Source organism: Equus quagga, chromosome 15 (assembly GCF_021613505.1).
Source record: "Equus quagga isolate Etosha38 chromosome 15, UCLA_HA_Equagga_1.0, whole genome shotgun sequence".
In the NCBI taxonomy this organism is placed as follows: domain Eukaryota; kingdom Metazoa; phylum Chordata; class Mammalia; order Perissodactyla; family Equidae; genus Equus; species Equus quagga.
In genome coordinates this window covers 74,088,475-74,114,186 of record NC_060281.1, presented here as the reverse complement: position 1 = coordinate 74,114,186, position 25,712 = coordinate 74,088,475, and the positions used below count along the sequence as shown (strand labels likewise).

The 25,712-nt window shown below is 59.4% G+C and overlaps 2 protein-coding genes across 2 annotated transcripts; one reads left to right on the top strand and one right to left on the bottom strand.

The window, feature by feature from the left end:
• Positions 1-1,094: 1,094 nt before the first annotated feature.
• On the bottom strand, positions 1,095-6,412 carry RITA1 (RBPJ interacting and tubulin associated 1). Its single transcript, XM_046640679.1, has 3 exons — positions 5,856-6,412; positions 4,771-5,124; positions 1,095-2,160 (listed from the first exon to the last, which is right to left on the bottom strand). Exons 1-3 carry the CDS (start codon positions 6,410-6,412, stop codon positions 1,653-1,655), a joined length of 1,419 nt encoding a protein of 472 aa, XP_046496635.1. The 3' UTR covers positions 1,095-1,652.
• DDX54 (DEAD-box helicase 54) lies at positions 6,363-25,710 on the top strand. The gene is made up of 20 exons (XM_046640678.1): positions 6,363-6,536; positions 8,749-8,878; positions 10,335-10,405; positions 10,981-11,169; positions 11,270-11,319; positions 12,673-12,714; positions 12,833-12,928; positions 13,606-13,727; positions 13,821-13,882; positions 13,956-14,087; positions 15,200-15,410; positions 17,497-17,631; positions 19,664-19,894; positions 19,990-20,063; positions 20,491-20,700; positions 21,831-21,979; positions 22,065-22,178; positions 22,811-22,915; positions 23,305-23,417; positions 25,102-25,710. The coding sequence occupies exons 1-20, from the start codon at positions 6,363-6,365 to the stop codon at positions 25,332-25,334; spliced, it is 2,643 nt and encodes an 880-aa protein (XP_046496634.1). The 3' UTR covers positions 25,335-25,710.
• The last annotated feature ends 2 nt before the right edge of the window (positions 25,711-25,712 follow it).

The window sequence follows — 25,712 nt, the reverse complement described above, 5'->3', positions numbered from 1 at the left end:
TACGCCGGGCCTGAGCGTCCTCTAGAGCTGAGCAGCAGCTCCCCTGGGATGGCAGAGAGGGGGGTTGCCCCAGTCCCCACCACTCCCAACTGTCTTCCAGGCACCACGGCCTCATGTCAGCTGCCCTTCATCATCACACTTGGGCCGCTGCTTCTCTTTACTATAGTCAGGAGGCAAGAGAGGTATTTCTGGCCCACGTCTGTCAACATACGGGGAGGGGAGAGAGGCAAATGAGAGCTGGATGTTTCAAATGCAACTGAGGAGGGAGAGAAGTAGTCCTTTGTGAGTTCCAGGAAGTTTAAACATCCTGCATGTTTAAAATGCAAAACGTGTTTGCGCCAAGAGTGCAGAGGCTCACTGCCCTCGCGGCCTGCCTGACGGGGGTGGGTGTCTGCACGCGCATCCCTGATCCCTCCCAGACCATCCCCCATGACTGTCCTCTTCCCTTCCCAGGACCGAAGTGCACAACCAATGACGTGGCTTCCAACCGGGCTCCCTGGAATCCCGGTGCCTCCTGGAGGCACATCAGGGACCACGGGGACACAGAGAGGCCCAAAGCCAGACCTGACCCAAAGCCACGGGCACGCTGGGGTTCCGGGTGCAGCTCCAGCTGGACAAAGGCTTTGCTGCATCTCCTAGGCGCCCGAGCCCGGGTGGTCCTGGTGACGGGGGCAGAGCAGGGGAGGAAGGCCCGCCGCCCACCCAGCCCCCGGCCGCCCAAGGGCTCCCACGTACATGTGGAACTCTCTGGTCTTGGACCTCTCCACTTGGCAAAGTCCTCATCACTGTGTTTTTTTTTTGAAAAGGTGGGAAATGTGTATATACATACATATCTATCTGGTTTCCAAACAAAACAAAACAGGAAGCCCCAGCCCACACTCTGAGCTTGGGAGGAACTCGCTGACCCGCTAGTCAGTGGGACTGGCCAGAACCCGAGGGGAGAAGCCCAGTGCTGCCTGAGGCCTGTGTTCCTGAACTCTAGTCGCCCCCTCGCCACTGTCATGATTTCTGCCACTTCCTGGTTACATCATTTAACTTTGGTATTTAAATTAACTCAGGCCTAACACTGGCCTTTACCCTAAGGAAAAAGAGATTAGGAAAGGTCATGGCTTCAAGCAGCTACTCATGAATTTAATATACGAAAATAAATACATTAACTATTAAAAGGAAAACACGTCCACCCACACATCACCCAGATCCTTGTGTCCCCGTGGTCCACATGCTGGGCCTGGGAAAACCCCTGCGGCCGCCAGACTCAGCTGGACCCTGGTCCTGGGCAGGAAGCTTGGCTGGGAGGGAGGCAGGACAGCCTCCAGGCTGGCGATCACAGCATCAGCTACACTTGGCGGCAAGATGACGTTGTGGGGGTGATGGGGGAGGTGGACAGCCCCTTTGGGGGCGGCCCTGGGTTGGCACTGATACGGCGTGTGGTTGTGGCGTTTAAGGGGTGGCCCTCAAGTCCACACAGGGGTCGGGGGGCAAGGAGCAACTAGAGATTGTCTGCCCACCCTTGCTGACAGCCCCGTGTTTCTCCAATGCCTGGCGCTTACCTAGCACACTGGCTTCCCCAGAGGCCCCCGCCAGGGCCATCCTCTGAAACCCTGCCCCTCGCTGTGACCCCGTGGGCAAACCTGATGAAGGGACCAAGACACTCACTTCCAGGGGGGCTTTGGCTTCTGAGCGACCCCACCTCGTCGGGGGGCAGCTGGCACTGAAACACTGACCGAATGAGCCCTGGGAGTCACCAGGGGGCTCCGGAAGGTCACCCCCGACGGGGAAGGCCTGGGATCCCGAGGCCCATTTGCATGGGGGGCACCGGCGGATGGGCGACCAGTGCTGGGGACATTCAGGTGGGTGAGAGAATGGGCAAGCTCCCGCCTCAGAGGGCGTGGAGGGTCCAACCCATCCAAGGACAACTTCTGGGAGTCTGCCGCCACCCCGGGCCCGGCCTTGGAGGGACCAGCTGGGGGAACAGCTCGCAGTGGGGTCTCCCTGGGGCGGGGCGAGTGGCTGCCCCTAGGGGTGGCTGGGGGTGTCCAGAAGAGGGCGTGAACTTTTGCAGCATGCCCCTTCGCCGTCCACGGGGCCTCCCGGCTGGTGCTCTCAGGTCGGGAGCCAAACAGCGACTCATCGCAGTAAGAAGGAGTGTGGCCGATCAGTCTGGCAGAGGAAGAGAAACGCAGTGAGCCCAAGGAAGGAACAGACCCTAAAACCCTTCCTCCCTCCACCCCCTGCCAGGCACCTGCAGCAGCAGAGAGGGCTGCCTGTAGATCCCAGAAGTCCCTGCTCCCAGCCTGGCACCCCGTGAGGACACCCCCTCTCAGGTGCCACCACCCCCATCTCAGTCGTCCTTCCCCTGCCAAGCACCCAGTCCCCCCGCATCCTGACCCCCATGCCCTGGCATGTGCCACAGGCCTGGCCAATTTGCATATTCCATCCTCCTAGCCACACCGATTGGCTCAGGAATGGCCACATGACCCATTCTGTCCAATGAGCATCTGCCTTAGGACCTTCGCTGAAACCACTAGGAAAGAAAAGTTTTTCTGCCAGTTGCCTTGATAAACGGGCAGGACATAAGGGCAAAGCGGCTGCTGGCCGCCTCGCCTGGAGTGTGGGGGAAAGCTGCACTAACATGGAGACGGAATCCCAACGACAGTTTGAGCCCATCACATGAGCCCCAGATGTCCTTTTCCTGCTGAAGCCAATTTGGGTAAGTTTCCAGTCATTTGCAACCAGGAGTCATGCTTAACATAACCTTAATCTTGAAGGCCTTCCCTTTTTCTTGTAACCCCCTTTTCCTTTTTCCCAGCGGCATCGTCAGCGGAACCCTCTGCGGTCGGTGGCCCTCCCGACTGTATCTGAAATTGCACAGCACCAATTCCGGCGGGCAGAGGATGCTCAGTTTCCACTGCTGTTAAAAGCCGGCCTGGCCTCGCGACCAGAGAAGCTTCGTCAAATTGTGACTGTTTACTGAGAGCTCTTCACGGGCAGGCCCAGGACTTGGCACGTCACCTGCGTGATCTCATTATTTCTCATAACACCCACAGGAGGGAGATGTGACAATCCCATTTCACAGACAAGAAGACTGAGGTACAGGTAGGAGAAGGCCCCACAGCAAGAAGGCAGTAGAGACAGGATTCAAATCCAGCCCGGCTCAAGGATCCGAGCTCTCAACCAGTAAATCAGACGTATGTGCCCTCAAGGCCTCGAACCTTTAATCAGATTTATTCAGCAGTTCCTTTTTTATTAATCCCACAAATATTCATGGCATACCTCTGAGCAGTCAGGCCCATGGTTTCTGGCCAGGACTAAAAGGGCTTCCATCCCCAAACTGTACATCTTTGAAAAGGCAACCTTTTGCCACTTGGTTTAACTGCTTAAACCATATCCAGTTGATGCCTGTGTCTGTCTAGCACCCAAGTTTTTGTCCAATAACACGTCTACCTCTTCTCTATTCCCTAACTTGACACCCTCCACTTGTCAGCATGCATAGCAAAATTCCATCCTCCAGGTGACCATGGGGTTGACTGTCACCTCCCTTGTCATAGACACCATACTTCTGTTAATGTGGCCTACATTTACATCAGCGTTTCCAGCTGTGTTGCAGGCGTCACTGCTGCTAGTGTCAACGTGCCCCTGCCTTGGGGCCAGGGAAACTGTTAGGCGCATGGCCCTCAACCTGACATGATACTAATGCAGTCTTGCTTCTATCTTGTTGAATTTTACCTCCTTTAATAGGCACTGTTCCCATTCCCATTGCTGTTGTCTAAGGTACGTCCCTCCTGGCTCAGAATGGTTCCTAAATTTGACTGGTCAGTTATTACGGATTGAATTGTGTCCTCCCAAAATTCATGCTGAACTTTAAAGAGGTAATCAAGGTTAAATGAGGTCACAAGTGTGGGGCCCTAACCCAATAGGACTGCTGTGTTTATAGGAAGAGGGGGAGACCCCAGGAGTGCACAGGCGCACAGAGAAAAGGCCAAGTGAGGACACAGCGAGAAGGCCGCCCTCTGCAGGCCAAGGAAAGGCCGCAGGAGAAACCAACCCTGCTGGCACCTTGATCTTGGAGTTCCAGCCTCCAGAACTGGGAGATTTCTTGTGCACGCCCCCCAGGCTATGGGGTTCTGTTATGGAGCCCGAACTGACTAACACAGCAGTCTTCCCTGTCATTGTCCAAACCACTGACAACAATAAATGCGATAGGGCCGTGTGGCCCACCGCTAGACACCTCCCTCCAGGCTGACATTAATCTGAAATAACCCAAATAATATCATTCTAATCTAATTAACTGACAACAATAACTATTAGCATCAGCTCCCATTTTTTTAACTTGTTTGTGAAAATGTAACAAGACCCACTTTCAAAACGACTTGCTGAAATCTGCAACCACCACATCCATGTCATTTCATGGATCGACCACATTAGTAATCTTATGCAAATTGCTCCATGATCTTGGGCAAATCATCCGATCCCTCTGGGTCTCAGATGCCCCGCCTCTGACATTTGGGGATGGGTGTTCCACCATCACACTGTCACTACCATTTATTGAGAGCTTCCTAAATGTCCAGCACTGTACACAGCTCATCTTATTTAATCCTCTCAATAATCCCACTAGGTAGGGATCATTGGTCCCATTTTCCACATGAGGAAACTGCAGCTCAGAGAGGTCAAGGTGCTTGCCCAAGGTCACACAGCATGTGAACAGCAGGGCTGTAATAGGAACCCAGGCGGCTACACGGAGTACAGAAGTGCATCTCCCCACTCTGTTACCTGTATTTGTTCTTCCTCCTCGGTGTAAGGGTCGGGGTGCTGCCCCTGGAGGAGGCGGTCTCACAGCTCCCGTTGGCCGCCGAGGCCCGTGATATCCCTGTGCCCACTCCTCGGGTTCTGTCGGCCTTCTCCACCCAGGGTGGGTCAAAGTCTGGTGGGGCGGGCCGGGTGCCCGCAGGGCTGCCAAACAGAGTCTCGTCCACATATGACGGCCTGGCCTTGACCCGGCAGCGGTGCCTAAGGTGGAGTGTCTGCATCCCACTGACGGCCAGCTCCACAGGGGTCTTCATGCTGCTTGGGGTCCCAGGTGACAGCGGATGTGCCCTGCCCGCCAGGCCCTGCCTCCAGGGCTCCCTGGGAAAGGGGGTGAGGGTGGCACCCTCCGTCATCGGCAGTGCCAGCAGAGGAAGACTGGCAGTCTCAAGTCCCCAACCCAAGGGCAAAAGGGTCAGGCTCTCCCTCAGCCAGTCCTCCTCAAAGGGGCGCTGCCAACCCCAGGGGACATTTCAGAAATTGGTTCAACTGTTTTTCAGTTGTCACAATAATGGAGGGGGTGCTAGTGGCAAATATTTAATGAGTAAACACACACTCCTAGCATACGCGTGTGCCCAATAAATATTTATAGAATGGTAGGGGGTGAAGGACAGACGGGGCCTGTGTCCATTCTGGCACCAACTAGAAAATAAACTACGGGGAGGGAGAGACAGGTAGGTCTCTATGTCCCGGCTACGTGTACGGGGCGCGGATAATAACCGGTATTCACGCCGGGCCCACCTCGAGCGAAGAGCTTCATAAGCATTGTCCCCTTCAGTCCCCTCGACAGTCCTAAGGAGTAGCTTAGATTATGTCCATTCTACAGATGACAAAACTCAGGCTTCAAAAAGCGAAGTCACCGGTGTAGGTCACACCTACAGAGCTAAACAATGGAAGCGGAATTTGAACCCGAGAAGAATCCAGAGTTTGTGCATTTAACCATTCTGCTATGGGGGGATCACGCCCCTCCCCGCCCCAGCTACCCAATATTCCCCATCCCCAAGACAGAGCCCCGGCTGATGTCCACGGACGCCGCGTTCTTATTTTCCTACCTGAGCATTTGGGCTCCAGGACGTAGGATGCAAAATTCGGCGCCCCCTCCCCACCGGGTCCGGACTCCTCCGCGGGGGCGCGCGGTGCACCCGAGATCCCAGGTTCTCTGCAGCCCAGACGCCCCGGAGCCCAGGACCCTCGGCAGCTCCAGCCGCCCCGGCCCCGGGCCCAGCTCGCGGACACCTCCCCGGGGCAGCCCGGCCCTAGCGACGTGCGCTCGGCGCGCGCGTCCAACACAACCGGCGGAGGCGGGGCGGCGCGGCCCGAACCATTCGCGCCGACGGGGGGGGCGTGGCGCCCCGTTCCGGAAGCCCCGGGGTCCCCCAAAGCCTCGGAGCGGGGCGTCTCGCGCCAGTCGGGGGAGAGTGAGTGCGCGTGAGTGAGCGTGCGCCACGCCTCCGGGGCTGCAGCGGCGGGGGGCGCAGCCGGGGCCGCGTGGACGCCCCCCTGCCGCCGTGGGCTCGCCCCGCAGGCCCCGCCCCTCCCAGAGCCTGCGCCCGGCCCGCATGGCGGCGGGCACGCACCCGGCGGCCGGCCCTCGGTCCCGCGCGGCCATGGCCCAGCGGCGGAAGAAGAAGGGGCTCCGCAAGCGCCGGGGCGCGGCCCCCCAGGCCCGCAGCAGCGACTCGGAGGACGGCGAGTTTGAGATCCAGGCGGAGGATGACGCGCGGGCCCAGAAGGTGGGAGCGCGGGGCCGGGGCGCGCGCTGGAGCCCGAGCCGCCTCCGCGCAGCGCCCCGCGGCCTCAGGTCCCCGCTGGGAAGCGAGCGCGGCCGAGGGCGGGAGAGGGGCGGCCGGGCTCGGGGGCAGGCCCGCCGGCCCGAGCACGTGTCTCGGGGCCCGTGGCGGCCGGGGCCGGCGGCCGAGCCTGCGCTTCCCGGGCCGGGCCTGGCCCTTCCTGCCGGCTGCGCTCGCGCGCCGCTCATTGGCCGCCTCCGGCCAGGGGGCGGGCCCGAGTGTCCGCTCGTCCAATGAAAAGTGCGGGCGCTGCAGAGCGGACTTGGAGAGTTTGGGGGGTTCTTGGGAGGTTGAATGAAGGGGAGACCAGACCCGGTGGCTTGAGACAGTGATGCCCCCAAACCTCTGGGGAAGTGATCATACGTAAATTAAACTCGGATTTGTCGACCGCCTCCTACGCGCCAGGCTCTGCGCTGAGAGCTTTACAGGGCTTGTCTTTAATCCTCGCGCCCGCCCTGTGAGCGCAGTCCTGTCGTCCCCCTTTTCTAGAGGAGGAAACAGGCCTGAAGGGGCACCGGAACTTGACCAGACCTCACGGCTTGTGAGGGGGGCAGCCAGGATTCAAACCCCGGGCTGTCTGGTCCCAGGGCCTGTGCTGTTTCCATTGCTGAGTGCCAACTGTATGCAAATGACGCAAAGGGCCAAAGAGCCGCTGTTGCCCATAGCCCTGCGCCCGGGGTGCCTGGCACAGAGTGAGTGCTCTGTCCACGTGGAGAAACTGCTAAAGGTAATGAACAGCACAGGCGGGCAGAGGCGGTAAGTGCCAGAGGAGCCCACCTATGTGGCTCAGGCCAGGGGCTTTGCCCTGGCGCAGCCCGGTGTTCAGATCTGGCCCAACCTTGTACTGGCTTTGGGACATTGGAGAAGTTGCTTAACCTCCCTGTGCCACATTGGTAGAAGGCAGAAGTTTCCACATGTGTAGAAGGCAGGTGAGTATATGTGCCTCAAAGACTGTTGAAAGGGGTCAGTGACAGTGTTCTTACATTCTACCCACTGAGTAAATATTGCTGGGGGCACCAGTGTGTTCCAGGCCCTGTTTTCATGTGTCTAGAGCAGGGCTCGGCAAACTTTTCCTGTAAAGATGTAAACATTTTAGGCTTTGTGGGGCCACAGAAAGTCACACTATCTTCTGCGTTTGAATTTTTACAGTCTTTAAAATGTGAGAACGATTCTTAGCTCACGGACTGTGCTAGACAGGCTGCAGCTCTGGCCTAGATGGCTATAGTGGGCCATAGAGGTCACAATGGAAAGAACATAGACTCTGAAGCCAGGGCTCAAATCCCTGATCCCCCACTTACAGGCTGTGTGACTTTGGGCCAGTCACTGCAGCTCTCTGTGCCTCAGTTTCCTTCTCTGTAAAATGGACTAAATAATAGTAGCTACTTCACAGGGTTGTTGTGAGCATTCAGTGGGTTAATTTATATGAATGCTCAGAGCAGCACCTGGCTGACAGTAAGTACCGTGTACGTTTTAGGTGTTATTATGAATTAGTTCTCTGTAACTGTCATTTAGAGAGGAGGTGGCAGCCTGAGAAGCCTCTCCAGAGGGGGTGTCTGGGTTGGATTGAGCTGTGCTGGGACAAGTGGGTCCTGGATGGGCAGCAAGGAGGCCAGCATGAGAGAGACGGGAGCTGGGGAAGGGTGATGGGTCAGAGGTGGGGGTGGGGGGCAGGGCAGCTTGGAAGAGTCTGGTCTCACACATCGCTGATGTTTTGATTGGCTTCCGGAGTTCTTCATTTCAAGAGCTGTGAGTGACAGGCCGGGATGGTGGTGGTGGTGGTCACACTGCCAGCTCTGTGCTGGGCACCGTTCTGAGCTTTACGCTAACGCCCCGTGAGGCGTGTGCTCCTGTCCCCGCCACGTTCCAGACGTGGAAGCACAGGCTCAGGGAGCTCGGTCCGCTGCCTGAGGTCTCGCAGCTGGAAAGTGACCGAGTCGGGGTTGGAAGGCAGGCAGCCTCTCTGCAGAGCCTGCTCCCAGACCCTCTGGCCAGGGCCGGCCCAGCCGAAGGAGAGCCCTTTAGCAGAGGAGTCGTGTGACCTAGCAGGACAGTCATTGGCTTGAATCAGGGGGGAGAGCAGCAACAGAACAGCCCCCCGTCTGCCCCCAGGGGTCTGATTGTGCCTGGAGTGACGCTTTCTCTTCCTCCCTCCCAGCTAGGACCCGGCAGACCCCTGCCCACCTTCCCCACGTCAGAATGCACCTCCGACGTGGAGCCGGACACGCGGGAGATGGTGCGAGCCCAGAATAAGAAGAAGAAGAAGTCGGGAGGCTTCCAGTCCATGGGTAGGTGCGCCAGGCGGCCAGGGACTGGGGGAGTGGCCGCAGGGACCCATCATGCCCTCTGCACCCTGGGGCTGTCTGCTCGGGGCCTGGCACTGTGGTAGGTGTAAGGTAGACTGAGGCAGCGGACAGTCTCCACACCTATCAGGGCTTTCTCGTGGGGAACGGCCTGACACCGTGAGAGGGCAGTTAGAGCCTCGAGTGATGCTGGCGCCGGGCCAGGCAGAGCCGTTCCGGGACTCGCTGCACGACAGAGTGGCCTTCAGAGCAGAGGGAAAGGGGAAGAGCTGGGTGGTGTTGGGACACCTGGCCAGGTGGAGATAAAGCTGAACTTGCTTGCTCTTCACAAATCAGTAGCATCCAAAGCAAAGATTTAAATATCAAGATGAATATTTTTATAATCTTAGGAAGGAAAAGAAGGCTGTCTTCAATATGACCTGAGCACCATTTAACTTGACTTTTTTTCAGTTAGACGCATATCCCGAAAACACACGGTAAACTAGAGTAAACACTGTGCCTTTGCAACCTCTAGGACAGACAAAGGGTTAATGTCCTTAATATACAAAGAGTTTTACAAATCAATAAGAAAAAGATACCCTGATAGAGAATGGGGTGAAGAAAATGAATACTCAACCCACAAAAGGAATCTAGACAGCCAATTAATATATTAAAAACCTGCTAAATTTCATCAATATCAAAGGAAAAACAAATAAGAACATCGACACGTGCCTGTCTTTTGCCCTTCTGAATCACAAAGGTGAAGGATTGACCAACAAGCAGCTGAGACGGTGTGTTTTCTTGTCCCCAGGCCTCCCACCGTCCTCACTTCTCCACAAGCCCAAGTCATATTCAGTCTCCAAAGGCCCCTCCCCCTTATTCACCACAGCCTCATCTGTCAACACCCATGCCGGCCCCCATCACGTGCCCTTGTCACATAACACGCTTTTGTTTTGTTTTACTTATGGAAAATCTCAAACGCATAAAGTACAGAGGGCAGCGAGGCTCCACGTCGCCATCATGAGCTCCGGCAGTTTTACCGTTGCTCTCGTTTTAGCCCTGCCCCCCACACACACTTGTCCCCATCATCCTGGAGGATTCTGAAGTGAATCCCAGACATCTCCTCCCGGATCCCTAAATGCTTCCCACGTACCTTCAAGAGATGCAGGCCCTTACGCGCGCCTGGAGCAAACGCACAGTCCCCCAGTCCCCTCCGAGGCCCCGTCAGCGTTCAGACCCCACGTGTCTGCTGGCGTCAGAGTGTGTTCAGACCAGAGTCCGTGAGGGTTCATACCCCCCAGTCGCCAGATTTGTCTCTGAAGTCTCAGTCTACCAGTTTTGCTTGGTCTCTTTTCCTTTTTTCTTGCTATTAACTCGTCAATGAGCGGTCGTGGTCCTGTGTAGTTTTCTGTGTGCGGTGCGATGGCCCCCGGGCCCCCGGCCACTCCCGTGTCTTTCGCAGGCCTGAGCTACCCGGTGTTCAGAGGCGTCATGAAGAAGGGCTACAAGGTGCCGACCCCCATCCAGAGGAAGGTATGGGGCAGGCGGGCTCTGGGGGTCGGAGGGGGGGGGGGACGACTTGACCGCCCTCCCGACAGCCACCCCTCGTCCCAGCCGTCACGTCAATCGCTGGAGCCCCACACAGCTTGCCCGTCCCACAGGCAGAGAAAGTTGGGCCCAGCTGAAGCAAACCTCGACCCTGGGCCTCTTTGCCGTTTGGCCTCCCTGGGGCTGCCCACTGCTGAACCCCCGCCCAGCCAACTCACAGGCACCCCGTTATCGCCCAGCTGTGAGTGTTGTCCTCAGATGTTTAGCCAAGAGGGAGAGGTTTCTCTGGGGTCTCAAGGAGGAGGACTGGACAGGGAGGCAGAGTCTGGCTTAACCTGAAGGATGTTCCAAGAGTGGAAAGAGTTGGGGGTAGTGAGCTGCTCATCCCTAGAGTTGTGCAACAAGCTTTGGCAAGAATGAGATCAGGGCTGGGCAACAGTCCCCTTCCTATTCCCTGAAATGCCCTGGTTCGCCCAGTCCCCAGGGACCTCCCACTCTGGGTCTCGTGGAGCTTGAGTGCAGGAGCTGACCCCGCCGCTCCCCCACTGGTTTCCCTCCAGACCATCCCTGTGATCCTGGATGGCAAGGACGTGGTGGCCATGGCCCGGACGGGCAGTGGCAAGACGGCCTGCTTTCTCATCCCCATGTTCGAGCGGCTCAAGACACACAGTGCCCAGACCGGGGCCCGCGCCCTTGTCCTCTCGCCCACCCGAGAGCTAGCTCTGCAGACCATGAAGTTCACCAAGGAGGTGCGTGGGCCAGGGCCGCCGGGCTGAGCCGGGAGCAGTCAGGAGGCCGAGGGGCTGAGTCGTCTCCCCTCACCATGTCTCCATCTCTGTCTCTCCACAGCTGGGCAAGTTCACGGGCCTCAAGACTGCCCTGATCCTGGGCGGAGACAAGTAAGAACCCCTCAGCCTACACCGCGGTCCCTGCTACATGCACGTGCCCTGTGCCTCCAGGGTACCAGACGGACTGAGTCTGTGTTGCTTATCACTAGCAGCACCTGAGCCAGCCCCGGTGGCCTAGTGGTTAAGTTTGGCGCACTCCACTTTGGCAGCCCAGGGGCGCAGAACCATGCCACTGGACTGTCAGTAGCCAAGCTGTGACAGCGGCTCATGCAGAAGAACTGGAAGTACTTACAGCTATGCACAACTACGTACTGGGGTCTTGAAGGGGGAAACAAGGAGGAAGATTGACACAGATGTTAGCTTAGGGCAGCTCTTCCCCTGCAAAAACAAAAGACAGCAACTTCTCTGCACGTTCCAAAAATACTAACAAGGGTGACACACGGTACAAAGCGGAAAGAAACTCCCCCCCAGGCACTGCAGCTCAGAGAAAGCTTCTGAGGCTCCAGACAGAGCCGGCCATGCACAGGGTCACCTAAATGCGTAGCTTAGTCGTGTGTGTTTTAACATGCCTCACTGTGGGTTGGTTAAAAGTGGGAGGTACAAAAACCAAGGAGTGTTTGTAATAGCTCAGATTTGCAGGTGCATTTTTGCTGGTGGGCCTGTTCCATCCTCGCCCAGTGGCAGCAGCACACCTGCGTCACAGACGGGCAAAGTGAGGAAGAGATGGGCCCAGAGCCATGCAGTGATTTCATAGTGGAGCTGAGATTAGAACGCCGTCTCCTGCTGCGCCCCACCCCCGTCCCACAGTTTCTCTCACGGGGCAGCCCCTTCCTTGTTCCTCTCCGATGCCACTGTCCCCGGTTGCTCTTACTTCTGAGGGTTTTGCTTTTCAGCCTGTGCTCTGTTGCCTACGTTATAATTTAGCTCTATAGCTCGTGACTGTCAGAAATGCCTCTCTGGGCTAGGCCTGGCCCAGAATTCTGGCTCCTACAGGTGTCCCAAGGGTGTTTCAGAGGAGGACTAGTTAGGGATGTGTGCTCAGAAGGTTTAAGAACGAGGACAGAGATCCAGGACGCCTGGGTTCGTGTGGAGCTGGCAGTTCCAGGGCTTGTTGCTGGGTGGGGCTGTGGGTCAAGGGCAGCTTTGTTGCTCTCTGGAGAGGGGGAGTGAGGAGGGTTCTGGGAGTGAGCCCGTCTCTTCGGGACCTCTTTGTTGTCTAAGTCCTTTTGTATGTTTGAACTTGTGTCTTGTCAGGGCAATGCCTTTGCCTAGTATCTCAGCAGTAGCCTTTCCCCAGCCCCAAGACGAGGGTCGGGGGTGGCACTCGCCTGGGCGTTTGGTTATGGGAAGGGAGAGAGACTAAGGAGACCTGTCTATCCAGCTGACAGCCCCCCTTCTCCCTAGAATGGAAGACCAATTTGCGGCCCTGCATGAAAATCCTGACATGTGAGTGTGCGGGTTAGGGGTGATGCTCTGAGTCCCTGCTCGGACGGCTGAGGAGTGAGAGGAGGGCTCTGCTGCGGGCCCCGGCCCTGCGTGAGCCAGCCTGCACACCCCCTTCCAGAATCATTGCTACCCCAGGACGCCTGGTGCATGTGGCCGTGGAGATGAGCCTGAAGCTGCAGAGTGTGGAGTACGTGGTGTTTGACGAGGCCGACAGGTGAGCGGCAGGGACGCCCGTGCCTTTGTGTCGAGGTGGCCAGGAGGGGCCTGCATGGCCGAGATCAAAACTTCCCCCAAACGTGGGCCACTCACCACAGGCAGCGCCAGTCTCTGGGGCTCCCCAGCCCCACAGTTTTATTTCGTATTACTTTTAGGAGTATTGAAAAGAATAATAAAACACCAAACATGATTTTAAAGAGAGAGAAGGTAGCACAGAGCTGAGCACAGACTGGAGCTCGACGGGGTGGGATCAGATCCCAGCTCTCTGAACGCAGGCAGATTCCCGAGGGTCTGTGGGCCTTGGTGGCCTCGACTACAGATGGGGGTAAAATGGCCCATGCCTCATGGGGTGCTGTGAGGACTGGGGCAGCTGACGTTCGTAAAGCATGGAGAACCGGCCTGGCGCAGAGTGAGGGCTGCTGTCGTCTATTTCAACGTGAATTTGCGAGAAATGTAACTGAGAACAGACACAGGATCTCGAGCTCATCGCTGCTCAGGAGCGGCCGTTAAACAGGAACGTGAGCGAGTTAAGAAACAGTGAGGCAGACACCAGTCCACGTGGCGGGCAGGGTGGCGGGGGCAAGGATGACTGAGCTTTGGAGCCCTCTGGAATGGGAGCCCCTCTCCTGACCCCGTCCTGCCTTCCGCTCTTTGCCCTCTGCCCTCTGCCCTCAGGCTCTTTGAGATGGGGTTTGCAGAGCAGCTGCAGGAAATCATCGGCCGCCTCCCTGGGGGCCACCAGACAGTTCTGTTCTCCGCCACGCTGCCCAAGCTGCTGGTGGAGTTCGCCCAGGCGGGTGAGTGACCCTGGGCTGGGGCTGGGACTCAGATCGGGGCCTGGGGAACTGGGGGGTGGCTCGGTTCTCAGTGACTCCCTGCGCCCACCGCAGGCCTCACGGAGCCCGTGCTCATCCGGCTCGATGTGGACGCCAAGCTCAACGAGCAGCTCAAGGTGAGGCTCTGCCTGGGCCCTTCCCCAGTGGCGCTTGGGGGCCCTGGAGCCAACCGCACCCCTCTCCCTGCAGACCTCCTTCTTGCTGGTGCGCGAGGACGCCAAGGCCGCTGTGCTGCTGCACCTGCTGCGCACCGCGGTGCGGCCCCAGGACCAGACGGTGGTGTTTGTGGCCACGAAGCACCACGCCGAGTACCTCAGCGAGGTGAGCAGCCACCAGCGGGTGGGAAAAGCAGGACCGTCCCTCCTGGGGACGCTCGTCGCCTCCACCTGGCGTGGGCTGCAGTTCCGCATGTGGGCACCAGGGGGCAGCGCCAGCGCGGGACACGGGCGCAACCAGGGCCCCGTCCTTGTTTATTGCTTTAAACTTTTCATTATAAAAAGTTTCAAACACTCAATTTGTGTCTAAAGTCAGAAATAGCATAACGAGCTCCCAGAATGCAGCCGTCAGCTCACAGCCAGTCGTGATGCATCTACGATTCCCCCGTCCAGGTTACCGGAAGGTCTGTCCCTGCCGCCTGCCCTCTTTCCCTGGATTCTCGGGGCTCCTCGAATTTCTCTCGTTAGGGTGAGGGTACCCTGCGTGCCGTGAGCTGCGTCAGGGCCCTTCTCTCACAGGAGTGGCCTGATGAGCTTTTCCACATGGCTCTACCCGTGACCTTCGGGGGAGCCCGGGCCCAAGGCTGCGGGCCCCTTCCAGCCGGGGCCGCCCCTGGTCAGCCACACCTGGGGCTGTTATCTGAGGACGCAGTTCACTGGGTTTCACTCACTTGACACAGTTAACCGTGCTTCCTCCGTGCAGCTGCTGGGCTCACTGACGAATGAAACCAAGGTGGTTTAATTTTTAAAGAGCAGTTAACGCTTTCACGGTGCTGCCTACGTGCTGGGCCCTGTCCTCAGCACCGTAGAAGTGTTAACGCATTTAATCCTCATAATGGAGCACAAAGAATGAACCATCATTCTCCGCGTTCTACAGGTGAAGACAGTGAAGGCATAGAGAGCTTAGGTCATTTGCCCAAGGTCACACAGCTGGTTAGTGACACTGGGTCCTGTGGTGACACTTAGAACCTCCCTAAGGAGACTTCTGTCCATGTCATCTCCTTTGATACTCAGCCCTGCGGAGAGGTGACAGGTGATAAATAACCCATTTGTACTGATGAAGATTCCGAACTGGGGTCACCCAGCAGAGCTGGGATTCAAACCATGACCCCATGGTCTGACCACTGTGTCATGGCAGCGGCTGCCGTGGCCGGCCTCCTCTCCTCTCTCCTGCAAGTCCCCGCCTCACCTCTCCCCTCCTGTCCTCACTCCGAGCAGCTGCTGACGACCCAGCGGGTGAGCTGTGCCCACATCTACTCCGCCCTGGACCAGACAGCCCGCAAGATCAACCTGGCCAAGTTCACGCACGGCAAGTGCTCTGCCCTCATCGTGACCGACCTGGCGGCCCGGGGCCTGGACATCCCGCTGCTGGACAACGTCATCAACTACAGCTTCCCCGCCAAGGGCAAGCTCTTCCTGCACCGCGTGGGTGAGGAGCCGGGGCTGGACGGGCCTGGCAGGGGCGCGGGCCCTGGTGGGAGGTGAGGGCACGGCCCCGACTCCTGCCGCTGCAGGGGCAGAAGCGAGGCCCACGGAAGGGACCGGAAAATCAGCATCCTGGGGGGCACAGCCAGGCATGGTTCCAGCGGGCGGCCCCACGGCTCTAAGGGGGCGCTTCTCCCGCCTTCTGTCCTGGGCTTCTCTCTCTCCTGTCGTGCTGCTTGATAACCCGGCCCCTCAGCCCCCTCCGCCCTCCTCCCCTGAGGCTGTCTTTTTAGCTCCCCCCCTGGGACCTTCCCACCCTTCAACCACCCCCGACCCCTCAACACGCACAGGGTAGGAAGTCGGAAACAGGAGCAAAGCACCTGGAAGGCAGTGAGTCCGCAGCCCTCACTGGTGCCGCGGTGGCACCCGACCCTCCCCAGCGCCCCCCGCAGGCCCAGCCTTTTACTGTGGCCGCTCTGTCTTCACACCAGCCCTGTGTAGTGGGTACCAAGAGCGTCAGCTCCATTTTACAGATGAGGAAACCGAGGCCAGAGAGGGTAATGGCTGGCCAGGCGGCATAGAGTGGGGTGGCTGGGGGTGGACCCCAGATGATCTCTCAAAGCCGACCTCACCCCGTCCCTCGTTTCTGTGAGGACAAGGCTGCCCTTTTGGTGTGTCCTTTGTCACTGCTGCCTTCTTCTTTCAAATTGTAGTAAAATGTAGGTAACGTACAATTACCGTTCTAACCACGTTTGGGTTTAAGTTCGGTGGCATGAAGTACATTCACCTCCTTGGGCAGCCATCACCACCATCCACCTCCAGGACTGGTTCATCGTCCCAAACGGAAACTCTGTCCTCACTAAACGCTAGCTCCCCCTTCCCCACCCCCCAGCCCCTGCACCCACTGTTCTACTTGGTTTGCCGTATTTTATCTCATGAGCATGCGTACCGCGTTTATAACTACACGCACGTTAAATGTGTGTGAGAGGGGAACCCGGTGAACAGTCCCTTTAGTTGTTCCACGCATGATTGAGTGAGTTGAATGAGTCAGTTCGGGCCACCCGTGCTGGCCCGGGAGAAGGGGTTCACCTTTAGTCGGGGTGCGTAGGAGGCCTCCTTCAGGGTCTCCAGCCGCCCCTCTGGGAGCTTGTCTCCATCTTGGTTGCTGCCAGCTCTGTCCTGGTTCCCACTGCTCTGCGCATTCCTTCAGGGGTCCCCAGAACCCCCAAAGGGGATTTCTCGTGCGCTCTGTGACCAACAGCATAAATCAGAGGACCCCAAGTGAAGCTTCCAGTGTGGTGACACTTTGTTTTCGTAAGATGCAGAAAGAAGCCGAAAGGTGACGTGACACGTAGATTCGGTCAGCACAAAATTACAGTCACGCTGGACACTCTTTCCTGGAGCCTCTTTCTTGTCTCAGCACCTGTTTTTCATTCCTCATTAAATGCCATCCTGTGACCGGCCGGCAGTTGCATCTCTGAAGGGCCAGAGAGTAAATATTTTAGGCTTTGAGGCCATGCACTCTCTTCCTAATTTCTGCCGTTGTACCGTGAAAGCAGTGTTGGACAATATGTAAATGAAGGACCACGGTTGTGTGCCAATAAAACTTTATTTACACAAACAGGCAGGGGGCCGGGTTTGGCCACTGGCCACAGTTTGCTGGCCCCCTTCCCTCAGCTGTGTAATTCCCACCATGTGGTCATCAGCTGGTTAATTCAAGCAGTCCTCTGTCCTCAAGTCTTTAAGTGTTTCCAGCTTGGGGCTGTTCCAGGCAGAACTGCGAGGACGTCCTTGTGGGGAATATTTGCATCCTTGGTGATCTCTTTGGGGGAGTCCCCCGACATGGGGATGCTGAAGACTTTTGGTACTGATGGGGAGCAGTGCCTCATCTCTACTTCTGCCCAGTGCCCCGAGCACTGTTGGCTCCCGCACTCCTGTGCAGGTAGCCCTGGTGGCCGTCGCTGTCCCTTCCCCTCTCATAGGTGGGGACAGCAGCTCAGTGAGGTGCGGCCTTGGCTCGGGCCACTGGGACTTGTGTTGGGCTGTGGGGTCCTTAGCTTTTACTCCAGCTCAACCTCCTCCTCCCGCAGGCCGCGTGGCCCGGGCTGGCCGAAGTGGTACGGCCTACTCCTTGGTGGCCCCGGACGAGGTCCCCTACCTGCTGGACCTTCACCTGTTCCTGGGCCGCACCCTCACCCTCGCCTGCCCCCACGAGGAGCCCTCAGGTGAGTGGAGGCTGGGGCAGTGCGGGGGTCTCCGAGGAGTTCGTGGTCTGGGTGGTGTAGGGAGGAGGTGGGGCTGGATTTGGCCCCAGGAGAAGGTCCCTGTATTTTAAACTCAGGATTTCACATAAACATCCAGATTTCTGGTGTCTGGTGGAAAACTGTCAGATCTGGCTGTGCTGAGTCTGCCCTGTCCTGGGGTCACCAATAAGGCAGCACCAAGCGGTGGGTCCCGGCTCACTGCGGCCCCCACCTGGCTGCTCCTCATCTGTGCAGCCCATCAGGCACTGCAGGCGTCTCTTTGAGACCCCACATTGACCGAGTTTTCGGGGAGCCCAGGGTAGGGAGAGAGACTGAGGCTCGCTGGGCCATGCTCACAGGGTGCTCCTTTGTCCTCCCTGGGTTGGGACTGTGCGGGCGGGCAGCAGCAACTGTGATGGCCTCCATCTGTGGCCCACTACGCGCCCATTGTCTATACGTCCATCTGTGACTTAGGCAGGGCTGCTCTGCAGATGGGCCAGGCCGCTCATCCCAGGCTCTTGGTCACGGGGTCGGGAGGTGGGAGCTGAGATTCAGGTCCAGCCAGAGCCCCAAGCCAGATTGCTGAAGTGAGGCTGCCCCAGCTGGTGGCTAGGGGGAGCGGGCCGGCCCAGCCGCCTGACCCCCAGGTCCCCCCACCCCAGGCCGGGCTGCGGCTCCCTGGTGCTGTCCCTGCCCAGACACCTGGGGCTGGAGGCAGCCAGAAGCAGGCTGCATGGAAGAGCCTGGGGTTGGGGCGAGGGCACGAGAAGGAGGCGAGTGGGGAGGAGGGAGCGTGGGGTCACTGGCAGTGGGGCCCAGTGAGACAGGGCTCCTGGTGGGGCCGCCTGGAAGAGGGGCTTGAGGGAGCGAGCCCGAAGGGCTTCCCTGGGGCCAGGCAGGGAGGTGGGCGAGCGAGGAGGTTTGGGCCCGTCTGTGTGGCCGGCGCTGTCCTGGGCACAGGGGCGGGGTGGCAGGTGGGAAGCCAGGTGTAACGGTGCCTGGAGGCACCACCCAGCCCCGCACGCATTCACTGCGCGCCTGCTGGCTGCCGCGCCAAGAGCTCTGCAGCCGAGCTGCTGGGCCACAGGCAGACCTCCCAGGCGGGGCTGTGCCCTGGGTTGGAGGGGCTGAGGGGGGAGCCCCACACAGCGCCCACAGAGGCCACCGGGGAGCGGCGTGTTTTAGCTGGAGACTGTCCTGTGCTTGTCTAAGCTGATGGGTTGGCAGGTGGGCTCTGGACGCGGGCGGCGCTGAGTTTGGGCCCTCCCCTCGCTGTGCGCCCCTGGGCCAGTCCCTCAGCCCCTCGTCTCCAGGACAGGCTTGGCGGCACCTTCCTTGCAGGGTTGTGAAATGTCAGTGATTGAAGGGGGGTGATGGCTGCACAGAAGTTCTTTCTGTTTTCCTTCTGCTCTTGTGGGCCTTCCAAAATGAAAAGTTAAGACGTAGCAAACAAAGGAGAAGAACAGGCCCAGGGCTGGGCGCGAGGAGGTCTCAGTGATTGGCGCTGCCTGCTGTTCCTGTGGCTGTTGCTTAGTACCGGCATTAGTGTCACCGTTATCATTATTTGGTCTGACTGGGTTGAACCCTCTGCCCCGACACATTGCGCAGCCCCGGGAGGTCACTGGACGTCTTGGGAGCCGCAACCTTCTCTTCTGTGCTGTGGGGTCAGTGGTCCCAGGAGAGCTGGACAGTGCGTGTCTGGGCCCTGCCGGTCATGTGATCCAGGTGGCTCCTCCGCCCTCTCCCCTGCTGCAGAATTAGCCGTAGACAGCACAAAAATGCACAGACAGGCTGTGCTCCCATGAAACTCTGTTTACGAAAGCAGCCCGCAGGCGGTAATGTCTGACCTCGCTCTGACGCATGCAGGCGCTGCTGTAGAGCTGCTCCGTCGGGATGGTTTCCTTTGTGGGGATCATTTCATGATTCAAGGGCCAGAGTGGGGCCGGGGGAGGTGGGGCGGGGGGCAGCTGGGCCAGGCCGAAGGCCTCTGACCGGGCTCTGGGTCGGGTGGCAGGTGCGGTCGGTGGGGATGGTGTGCTGGGCCGGGTGCCACAGAGCGTGGTGGACGACGAAGACTGCAGCCTGCGGAACACCCTGGAGGCATCGCTGGAGCTGCGGGGCCTGGGCCGCGTGGCCGACAACGCCCAGCAGCAGTACGTGCGCTCGCGGCCGGCGCCCTCGCCGGAGTCGATCAAGAGGGCCAAGGAGCTGGACCTCGCGGGGCTGGGCCTGCACCCCCTCTTCAGTGAGTCCCTGCGCGGGGCTGGGGGGGGTGGGGGGGGCCGGGGGGGCCGGGCTGTGCAGGACCAACCCCTGGCCTCACGCCTCCCTCCCCACCAGGCTCGCGCTTCGAAGAGAAGGAGCTGCAGCGGCTGAGGCTGGTAGACAGCATCAAGAGCTACCGCGCACGGGCGGTGAGTGAGGGCCGGGTAATGGGCAGTCCCTGGCCTGGGGTCACATGGTGGCCACCATGGTGCCAAGACTCGGATCCAGCTCATCACCCCAGCCGGCCCCAGCGGGGGTCTTCACCTTAGCTTGCACTTCCTGATCTTTAGCTGTGGTTATTCCACGTCTCTAGAGATGCCCTTGTCCTGAACCATCCCTGCTGGGCCCTGGAGGGCCCCCATGTGGCTGCCATTTCCCTCCATTTATGGGGAAAAAAAGAAAAAAGATGAAGATTGGCAACAGATGTTAGCTCAGGGCCAATCTTCCTCACCAAAAAAAAAAACAGAGAAAAGAAAGGACCTGGGGAGGAATGCCATAGAGAGTGCATCAAGCTGGCGAGGGTGGAGCTTGGGAGGAGGAGGCTAGTGGTGAAGGAGTGGGGTGTCGCCTCCACAGACCATCTTTGAGATCAACGCCTCTAGCCGGGACCTGAGCAGCCAGGTGATGCGTGCCAAGCGGCAGAAGGACTGCAAGGCCATCGCCCGCTTCCAGCAGGGGCGGCAGGAGCGGCAGGAAAGCCTGGCCAGCGCAGCCTCAAGCTGCCCGCCACCACAGGGCGAGCCGCCTAAGGAGGAGGAGGAGGCAGAGGCAGGAGACAGCGTGGAGGTACAGGCCCCGCCCCGACCCTGGAGTCTGGGCCTGTGGTGGGGGTGCGGCGGGGTGCGTTGAGTCCCAGCAGGCCACGGGGCTGTCCCGAGGGCTCGGAGCAGTCACTGGGGTGGGTGTGGTGACTCTAGTCCCCTCGGACGCTTGTGGGAATCAGTGCCTTAGCCTCCGTCTGCAGAATGGGGTCGTGTCCTCGTCCTCTAGCCCTCGCCTCTGACCATGGCAGCCGTGGGTTTCAGGAATCTGAGTCTTCAGGGTGTGTCGACTGGGTGGGACGTCAAACCCCTGCAGCGTCCTGTCTGTCACCGCCATCAGATACATCAGGGGTTCCACAGATGTCAGTCCCCACACTGAGGGCACAGGTGCAAACCAGACAGCCTCTCGCCGGCTCAGGTCGGCTGCTGCCACCACGTGGATTCAGGAGAGTTTGTGTTGGGAGCACAGTGGACTAGGGCACTGCAGCGAGTGACTGTGGTACCTGCTCCCGGGCCCGCTGGGCAGGTCCAGGGCAGCACGGGAAGGATTCCCAGAGGTGACTGTGTCATTGTCATCGTCATCACCATCAGTCTCAGCCTGAGGTCCGGGTCACACGGAAAGGGGCAGAGCAGGGACTGTTGGTGGCAGTGAGGGCACAACCCAGGCAGCGTCAGGCACTGGGCCTTTGTGTTGGAAGACAGGGCTAGGGGACCACAGGGGTGTCCCATTCAGCTGGAGGGTGGGGTCCCGGGCCTGCTTGTCCACCAGTATGTCCCTCTTACATTTAATGTGGACAGAAGGTTCAGTAGCCAGAAAATATGGGTGAAAACCCCTGGACTAGGTCATGTTGTATAGAGCAAGGAGAGGGGCAGGGCCCTGCCTTAGTCACACAGCCTTGGAGACCAAGCTGGGACTGGAACGGGGGTCTCATCTTGGTCAGCACCCCAGCCCCTCCCCACCGGCCTGCCTCTGCTGGTGCTTGAGGCAGGGACTGTGCTGCTTGTGCAGACGAGGAGACGGAGGGTCTAAGTGGCACCAGCAAGCTTTTAAAGCCCCAGAAGCCCCTGGCCCTCAACTCCAGCTGGACGGGTGGGTAGGGCGGCCAGGTGGGCTCCCCAGGGGCTGCAGGTGTGACACTGGCCTTGGTCTGCCAGGATGTCTTCACAGAGGTCGTGGGCCGGAAGCGGCAGCAGTCGGCTGCTGACCCTGCCCGAGGGGCCAAGAGGCGGAGGGAGGAGGCCCGGCAGCGGGACCAGGCATTCTACGTCCCCTACCGGCCCAAGGACTTTGACAGCGAGCGGGGGTGAGTGGCCGGCGGGTCCTGGGGTGGGCAGGCGGGGCCTGAGGGCCCCTCCAACCCCGAGCTGTCTCCCCACCTCTCTCTGCAGCCTGAGCGTCAGTGGCGACCGGGGGGCCTTTGAGCAGCAGGCGGCCAGCGCTGTCCTGGACCTGATGGGGGACGAAGCCCAGAACCTGACCAGGGGCCGGCAGCAGCTCAAGTGGTGAGTGAGCGAGTGCATGTGGCCCTTCCGTGCCACCTTTCCGCCACCAGGGCCCACACAACAGGCATGTGACCCCTGCCTGTCCTGACTCCCGTTTGACCCCCTAGAGCAGGAAATAAGTCACCCCCGGCCCTCGTTTGATCCCGCGCAGCATGATTATGATGTGTGATCACACAGCAGGGACTGTGACTCCTTCTGATCTGTCCCCATGCAATACACACACAGCAGGGACAATGACCCTCCCTCCTGTCCCCTTGATTTGATCACAGACGACAGGGATCTTGACCCCTTCTGTCCTTGTTGCTGGTCTTTCTAGACAGAGCTCATACCCCATTCTGCCCATTTGGACTCTGGGTCACAGAACCAGGAGGTGGCAGAGTGGAGACTGGGAACTCTCCGGGGGCCCCCCAGTTCCCAATGCCCCCATACGGCCTTTGAGACCTGGGCTGCCAGGAAAGGAGGAGCAGTGAACGGGCCTTTATTGAGCCCCTGCTGCATGCCAGACGAGCACGCTGCTCTCCTTGAATGTCCAACAACCCAAGAAGAGGGTCAGGGGAAACAGGCCCTGAGGGGAGCCGGCCACCCCAGGCCACCTCCCTTCACAGCAGCCCTCCCAACTCCCTCTCCCACAGGGACCGGAAGAAGAAGCGGTTTGTGGGACAGTCGGGACAAGAGGACAAGAAGAAGATCAAGACTGAGAGTGGCCGCTACATCAGCAGCTCCTACAAGCGGGACCTGTATCCGGAGTGACGTGGCCAGGGGGCGGGGCCGAGCACTTTCTACCCCTCCCCCTGCCTCCTATAGGTGGGGGCGAGTGGGCGGGGCTGAGCACGTTCTACCCCTCCCCCTGCCTCCTATAGGTGGGGACGAGGGAGTGGGCGGGGCTTAGCACTTTCTACCCCTCCCCCTGCCTCCTATAGGTGGGGGGGAGAGAGGGGGTGGGGCCGGGCACTTTCTGCCCTCCCCCGTCTCCTACAGGTGGGGGCGGGAAGGGGGCCGGAGCACCTTCTCCATCCACCCCCTAGAGGTGGAACCTGTATCTGCTGAGTGGGGGCCCGCTCCCAGCCCACGGGTGTCAAGGCCGCGTCGTGATGCCGCATGCAGCCTCCTTAACGCGGCTTCTCAGCTACCAGAAGTGGAAACAGAAACAGAAAATCGATGATCGTGACTCGGAGGAGGAAGGGGCGCCCGACCGGCAGGGCCCAGAGCGAAGAGGTGGGAAGCGGGGCCGAGGCCAAGGTAGGATCACCCGCAAAACGCAGCTTGGCAAGTGGCCCTCTTTGATCTGACGTGGGTCCCTCAGCCAGTGACAGACTAAGGCGGGATTTGAACCTGTTCAAATGGCAGAGACGCCCTGAGGTGGGACGCTCACGACCTCTGACATGCTCTGAAGGGAGGGGACTGGAGTTTGCCCTCCACACACACACAGGTGACCCTGCTGTTGGAGAGTCTCCCACTTGCTGTGTGGGGACAGGCTCTGAGCTGGACACTAGCCACACATGACCTGGGGCGGGAAGACAAGCTGAAGTGTCTCATGAGGCCAGTGCCTGGCCCTGGGTCACCCAGCTGCCTGCCAGCCCCCACCAGGGGCCTCCCCTGGGGAGAGGGGAGCTTGGGACCGTGTCTAGGGCTCTCTTGGGGGCCCTTAGCTCCTGCTTGTCTCCCCCAACCATGCAGGGCTAGTCCCTGCCTCTTCCGTGGCCCTGTGCATCTGCGTCCCTCGGCCTGGGGCCCGTTCTGTCGCGCTCCTGGGGCTCCTCTCCACCTCATTCGGGCCTCCTCGTGCCCTTGCTGTGTTCTCCTCTCCATCTCCGGCCATTTCTCCCGCTCTGACTGGAGTGCCTGGCTCTCCCTCTCTAGCTCTCTCTTTCTGCCTGTGATTTCCTCCGACGCTCCCTCCCTCTGCCATTCCCTGGGTCTCTGTCCCTCCGGGCCTCTGTCTCTCTCTCCATCTCTGCGTCCCTGACCCTCTCTCAGCCTGTTCTCTCTTTCTCTCTATCTCCCTCTCCCTCTGCCTCTCATTGTCTCTGTTCCTCTCTCCACACACACACAATCTCCCGGTCTCTCTCACTGTTTGTCTCTCTCCCCATCATGTCTGTCTCTGTGGATGCGCCCCGCCTCCCCCCTCCCTCCTCAGCTCCTATTTTTCACTGGGGTGGAGCAGGCTGCTGCTGTGGACGAGCTGGGCCCGGGGCGGGGGGAAGGGCGGCCTGTGGGCTGCGGGAAAAGCAGCTGTTCTCCCCTGTGCTTTGTCCGCACTGGAGATGACGGGTCCCTGTCAGGTGCCCAGCCCCAGTGGAGACATCTGGGCCCGCCTTAATGACCATCTGCCTGGAAGCCCCGAAAAGGGCACTCGTGTGGGCAGGGAGGGCGCAGGGCTTAGTGGGGAGCCAGGCAGGCGGGGGTAAGTGCCCTCTCAGACCCAGGAGAGCAGGCTGGGGCCGGGCCGCTGACCTCTGCCGCTTTGCTGTGTGACCTTGGATAAGTCCCTTTCCCTCTCTGGCCTCTCTGATTTCTCTCCTGCCGAGGGAAGGTTAACAAACCTCTGTTGAATGCTTTATAACCCTAGCGGTTACGCTGGGCCTTGTTCTGAGCACCATACACATATTAACTCATTTACGCCTCTTTAGGACACAGAAGGTGGGTGCTGTTATTTATAATTCACCTAAGGGGAAACTGAGGCACAGAGAAGTTAAGTGATTTGCCCCAGGTCCAAGAGGTCGCAGCTGGGATGTGAACCCCAGCAGGCCTGGCTTGTGGTTCCACGTGTTCCCCACTACAGTAGACGACATAAGCTTTATTGAACACCTACTGTGTGCCAGACGCCGGGGCCACAGCAGTGAGCACAGACGGCAGGGGGTGGGGGCGCAGTCTGGAGATTCCAGGAGGAGAGACTGAGCTCCCTGAACCCTTGTCCCGGCAGGTCCACCCCGGCCCCGCCCCTCCAGTGCCCCCGCGGGCCGCGTACGCTCCGAGCTCAAGAGCAAGCAGCAGATCTTGAAGCAGCGGCGCCGAGCCCAGAAGCTGCGCTTCCTGCAGCGCGGGGGCCTCAAGCAGCTCTCCGCCCGCAACCAGCGCCGTGTCCGGGAACTGCAGCAGGCCGCCTTCGGCCGGGGCGCCCCCTCCAAGAAGGGCAAGATGCGGAAGAGGATGTGAGGAGGGTGACCCAGCCCCGCGGCTCCTCGCTTGGCCCAAGTGCGGACATCAGCACCTGTTCCGTGGGCAGCACTGTGTGCCGGCCCTATCCCGGGCACCGGGGGAGCTGCCTGCAGCAGCCGTCCTTGGAAAGGAGTGCTGGACGGCCACAGAGGGACAGCAGCTGCCTCTGCCCAAGACAGAGACATCTGAGCAGGGTGTTGAAGGGTGCATAGGAGTTCGCCAGCAAGGCCAGGCAGGCCAAGACCTGAGTGGGCAGGTCAGCTGCTGCTGCTCTCATGTGTTCTGAGTTCAGAGGTCATGGCCACACGGGTCTGAACCCCGAGTGCCTGAGGCCCAGTGATGTATTTTTAATGTGATAAACCTTTATTGAGCACT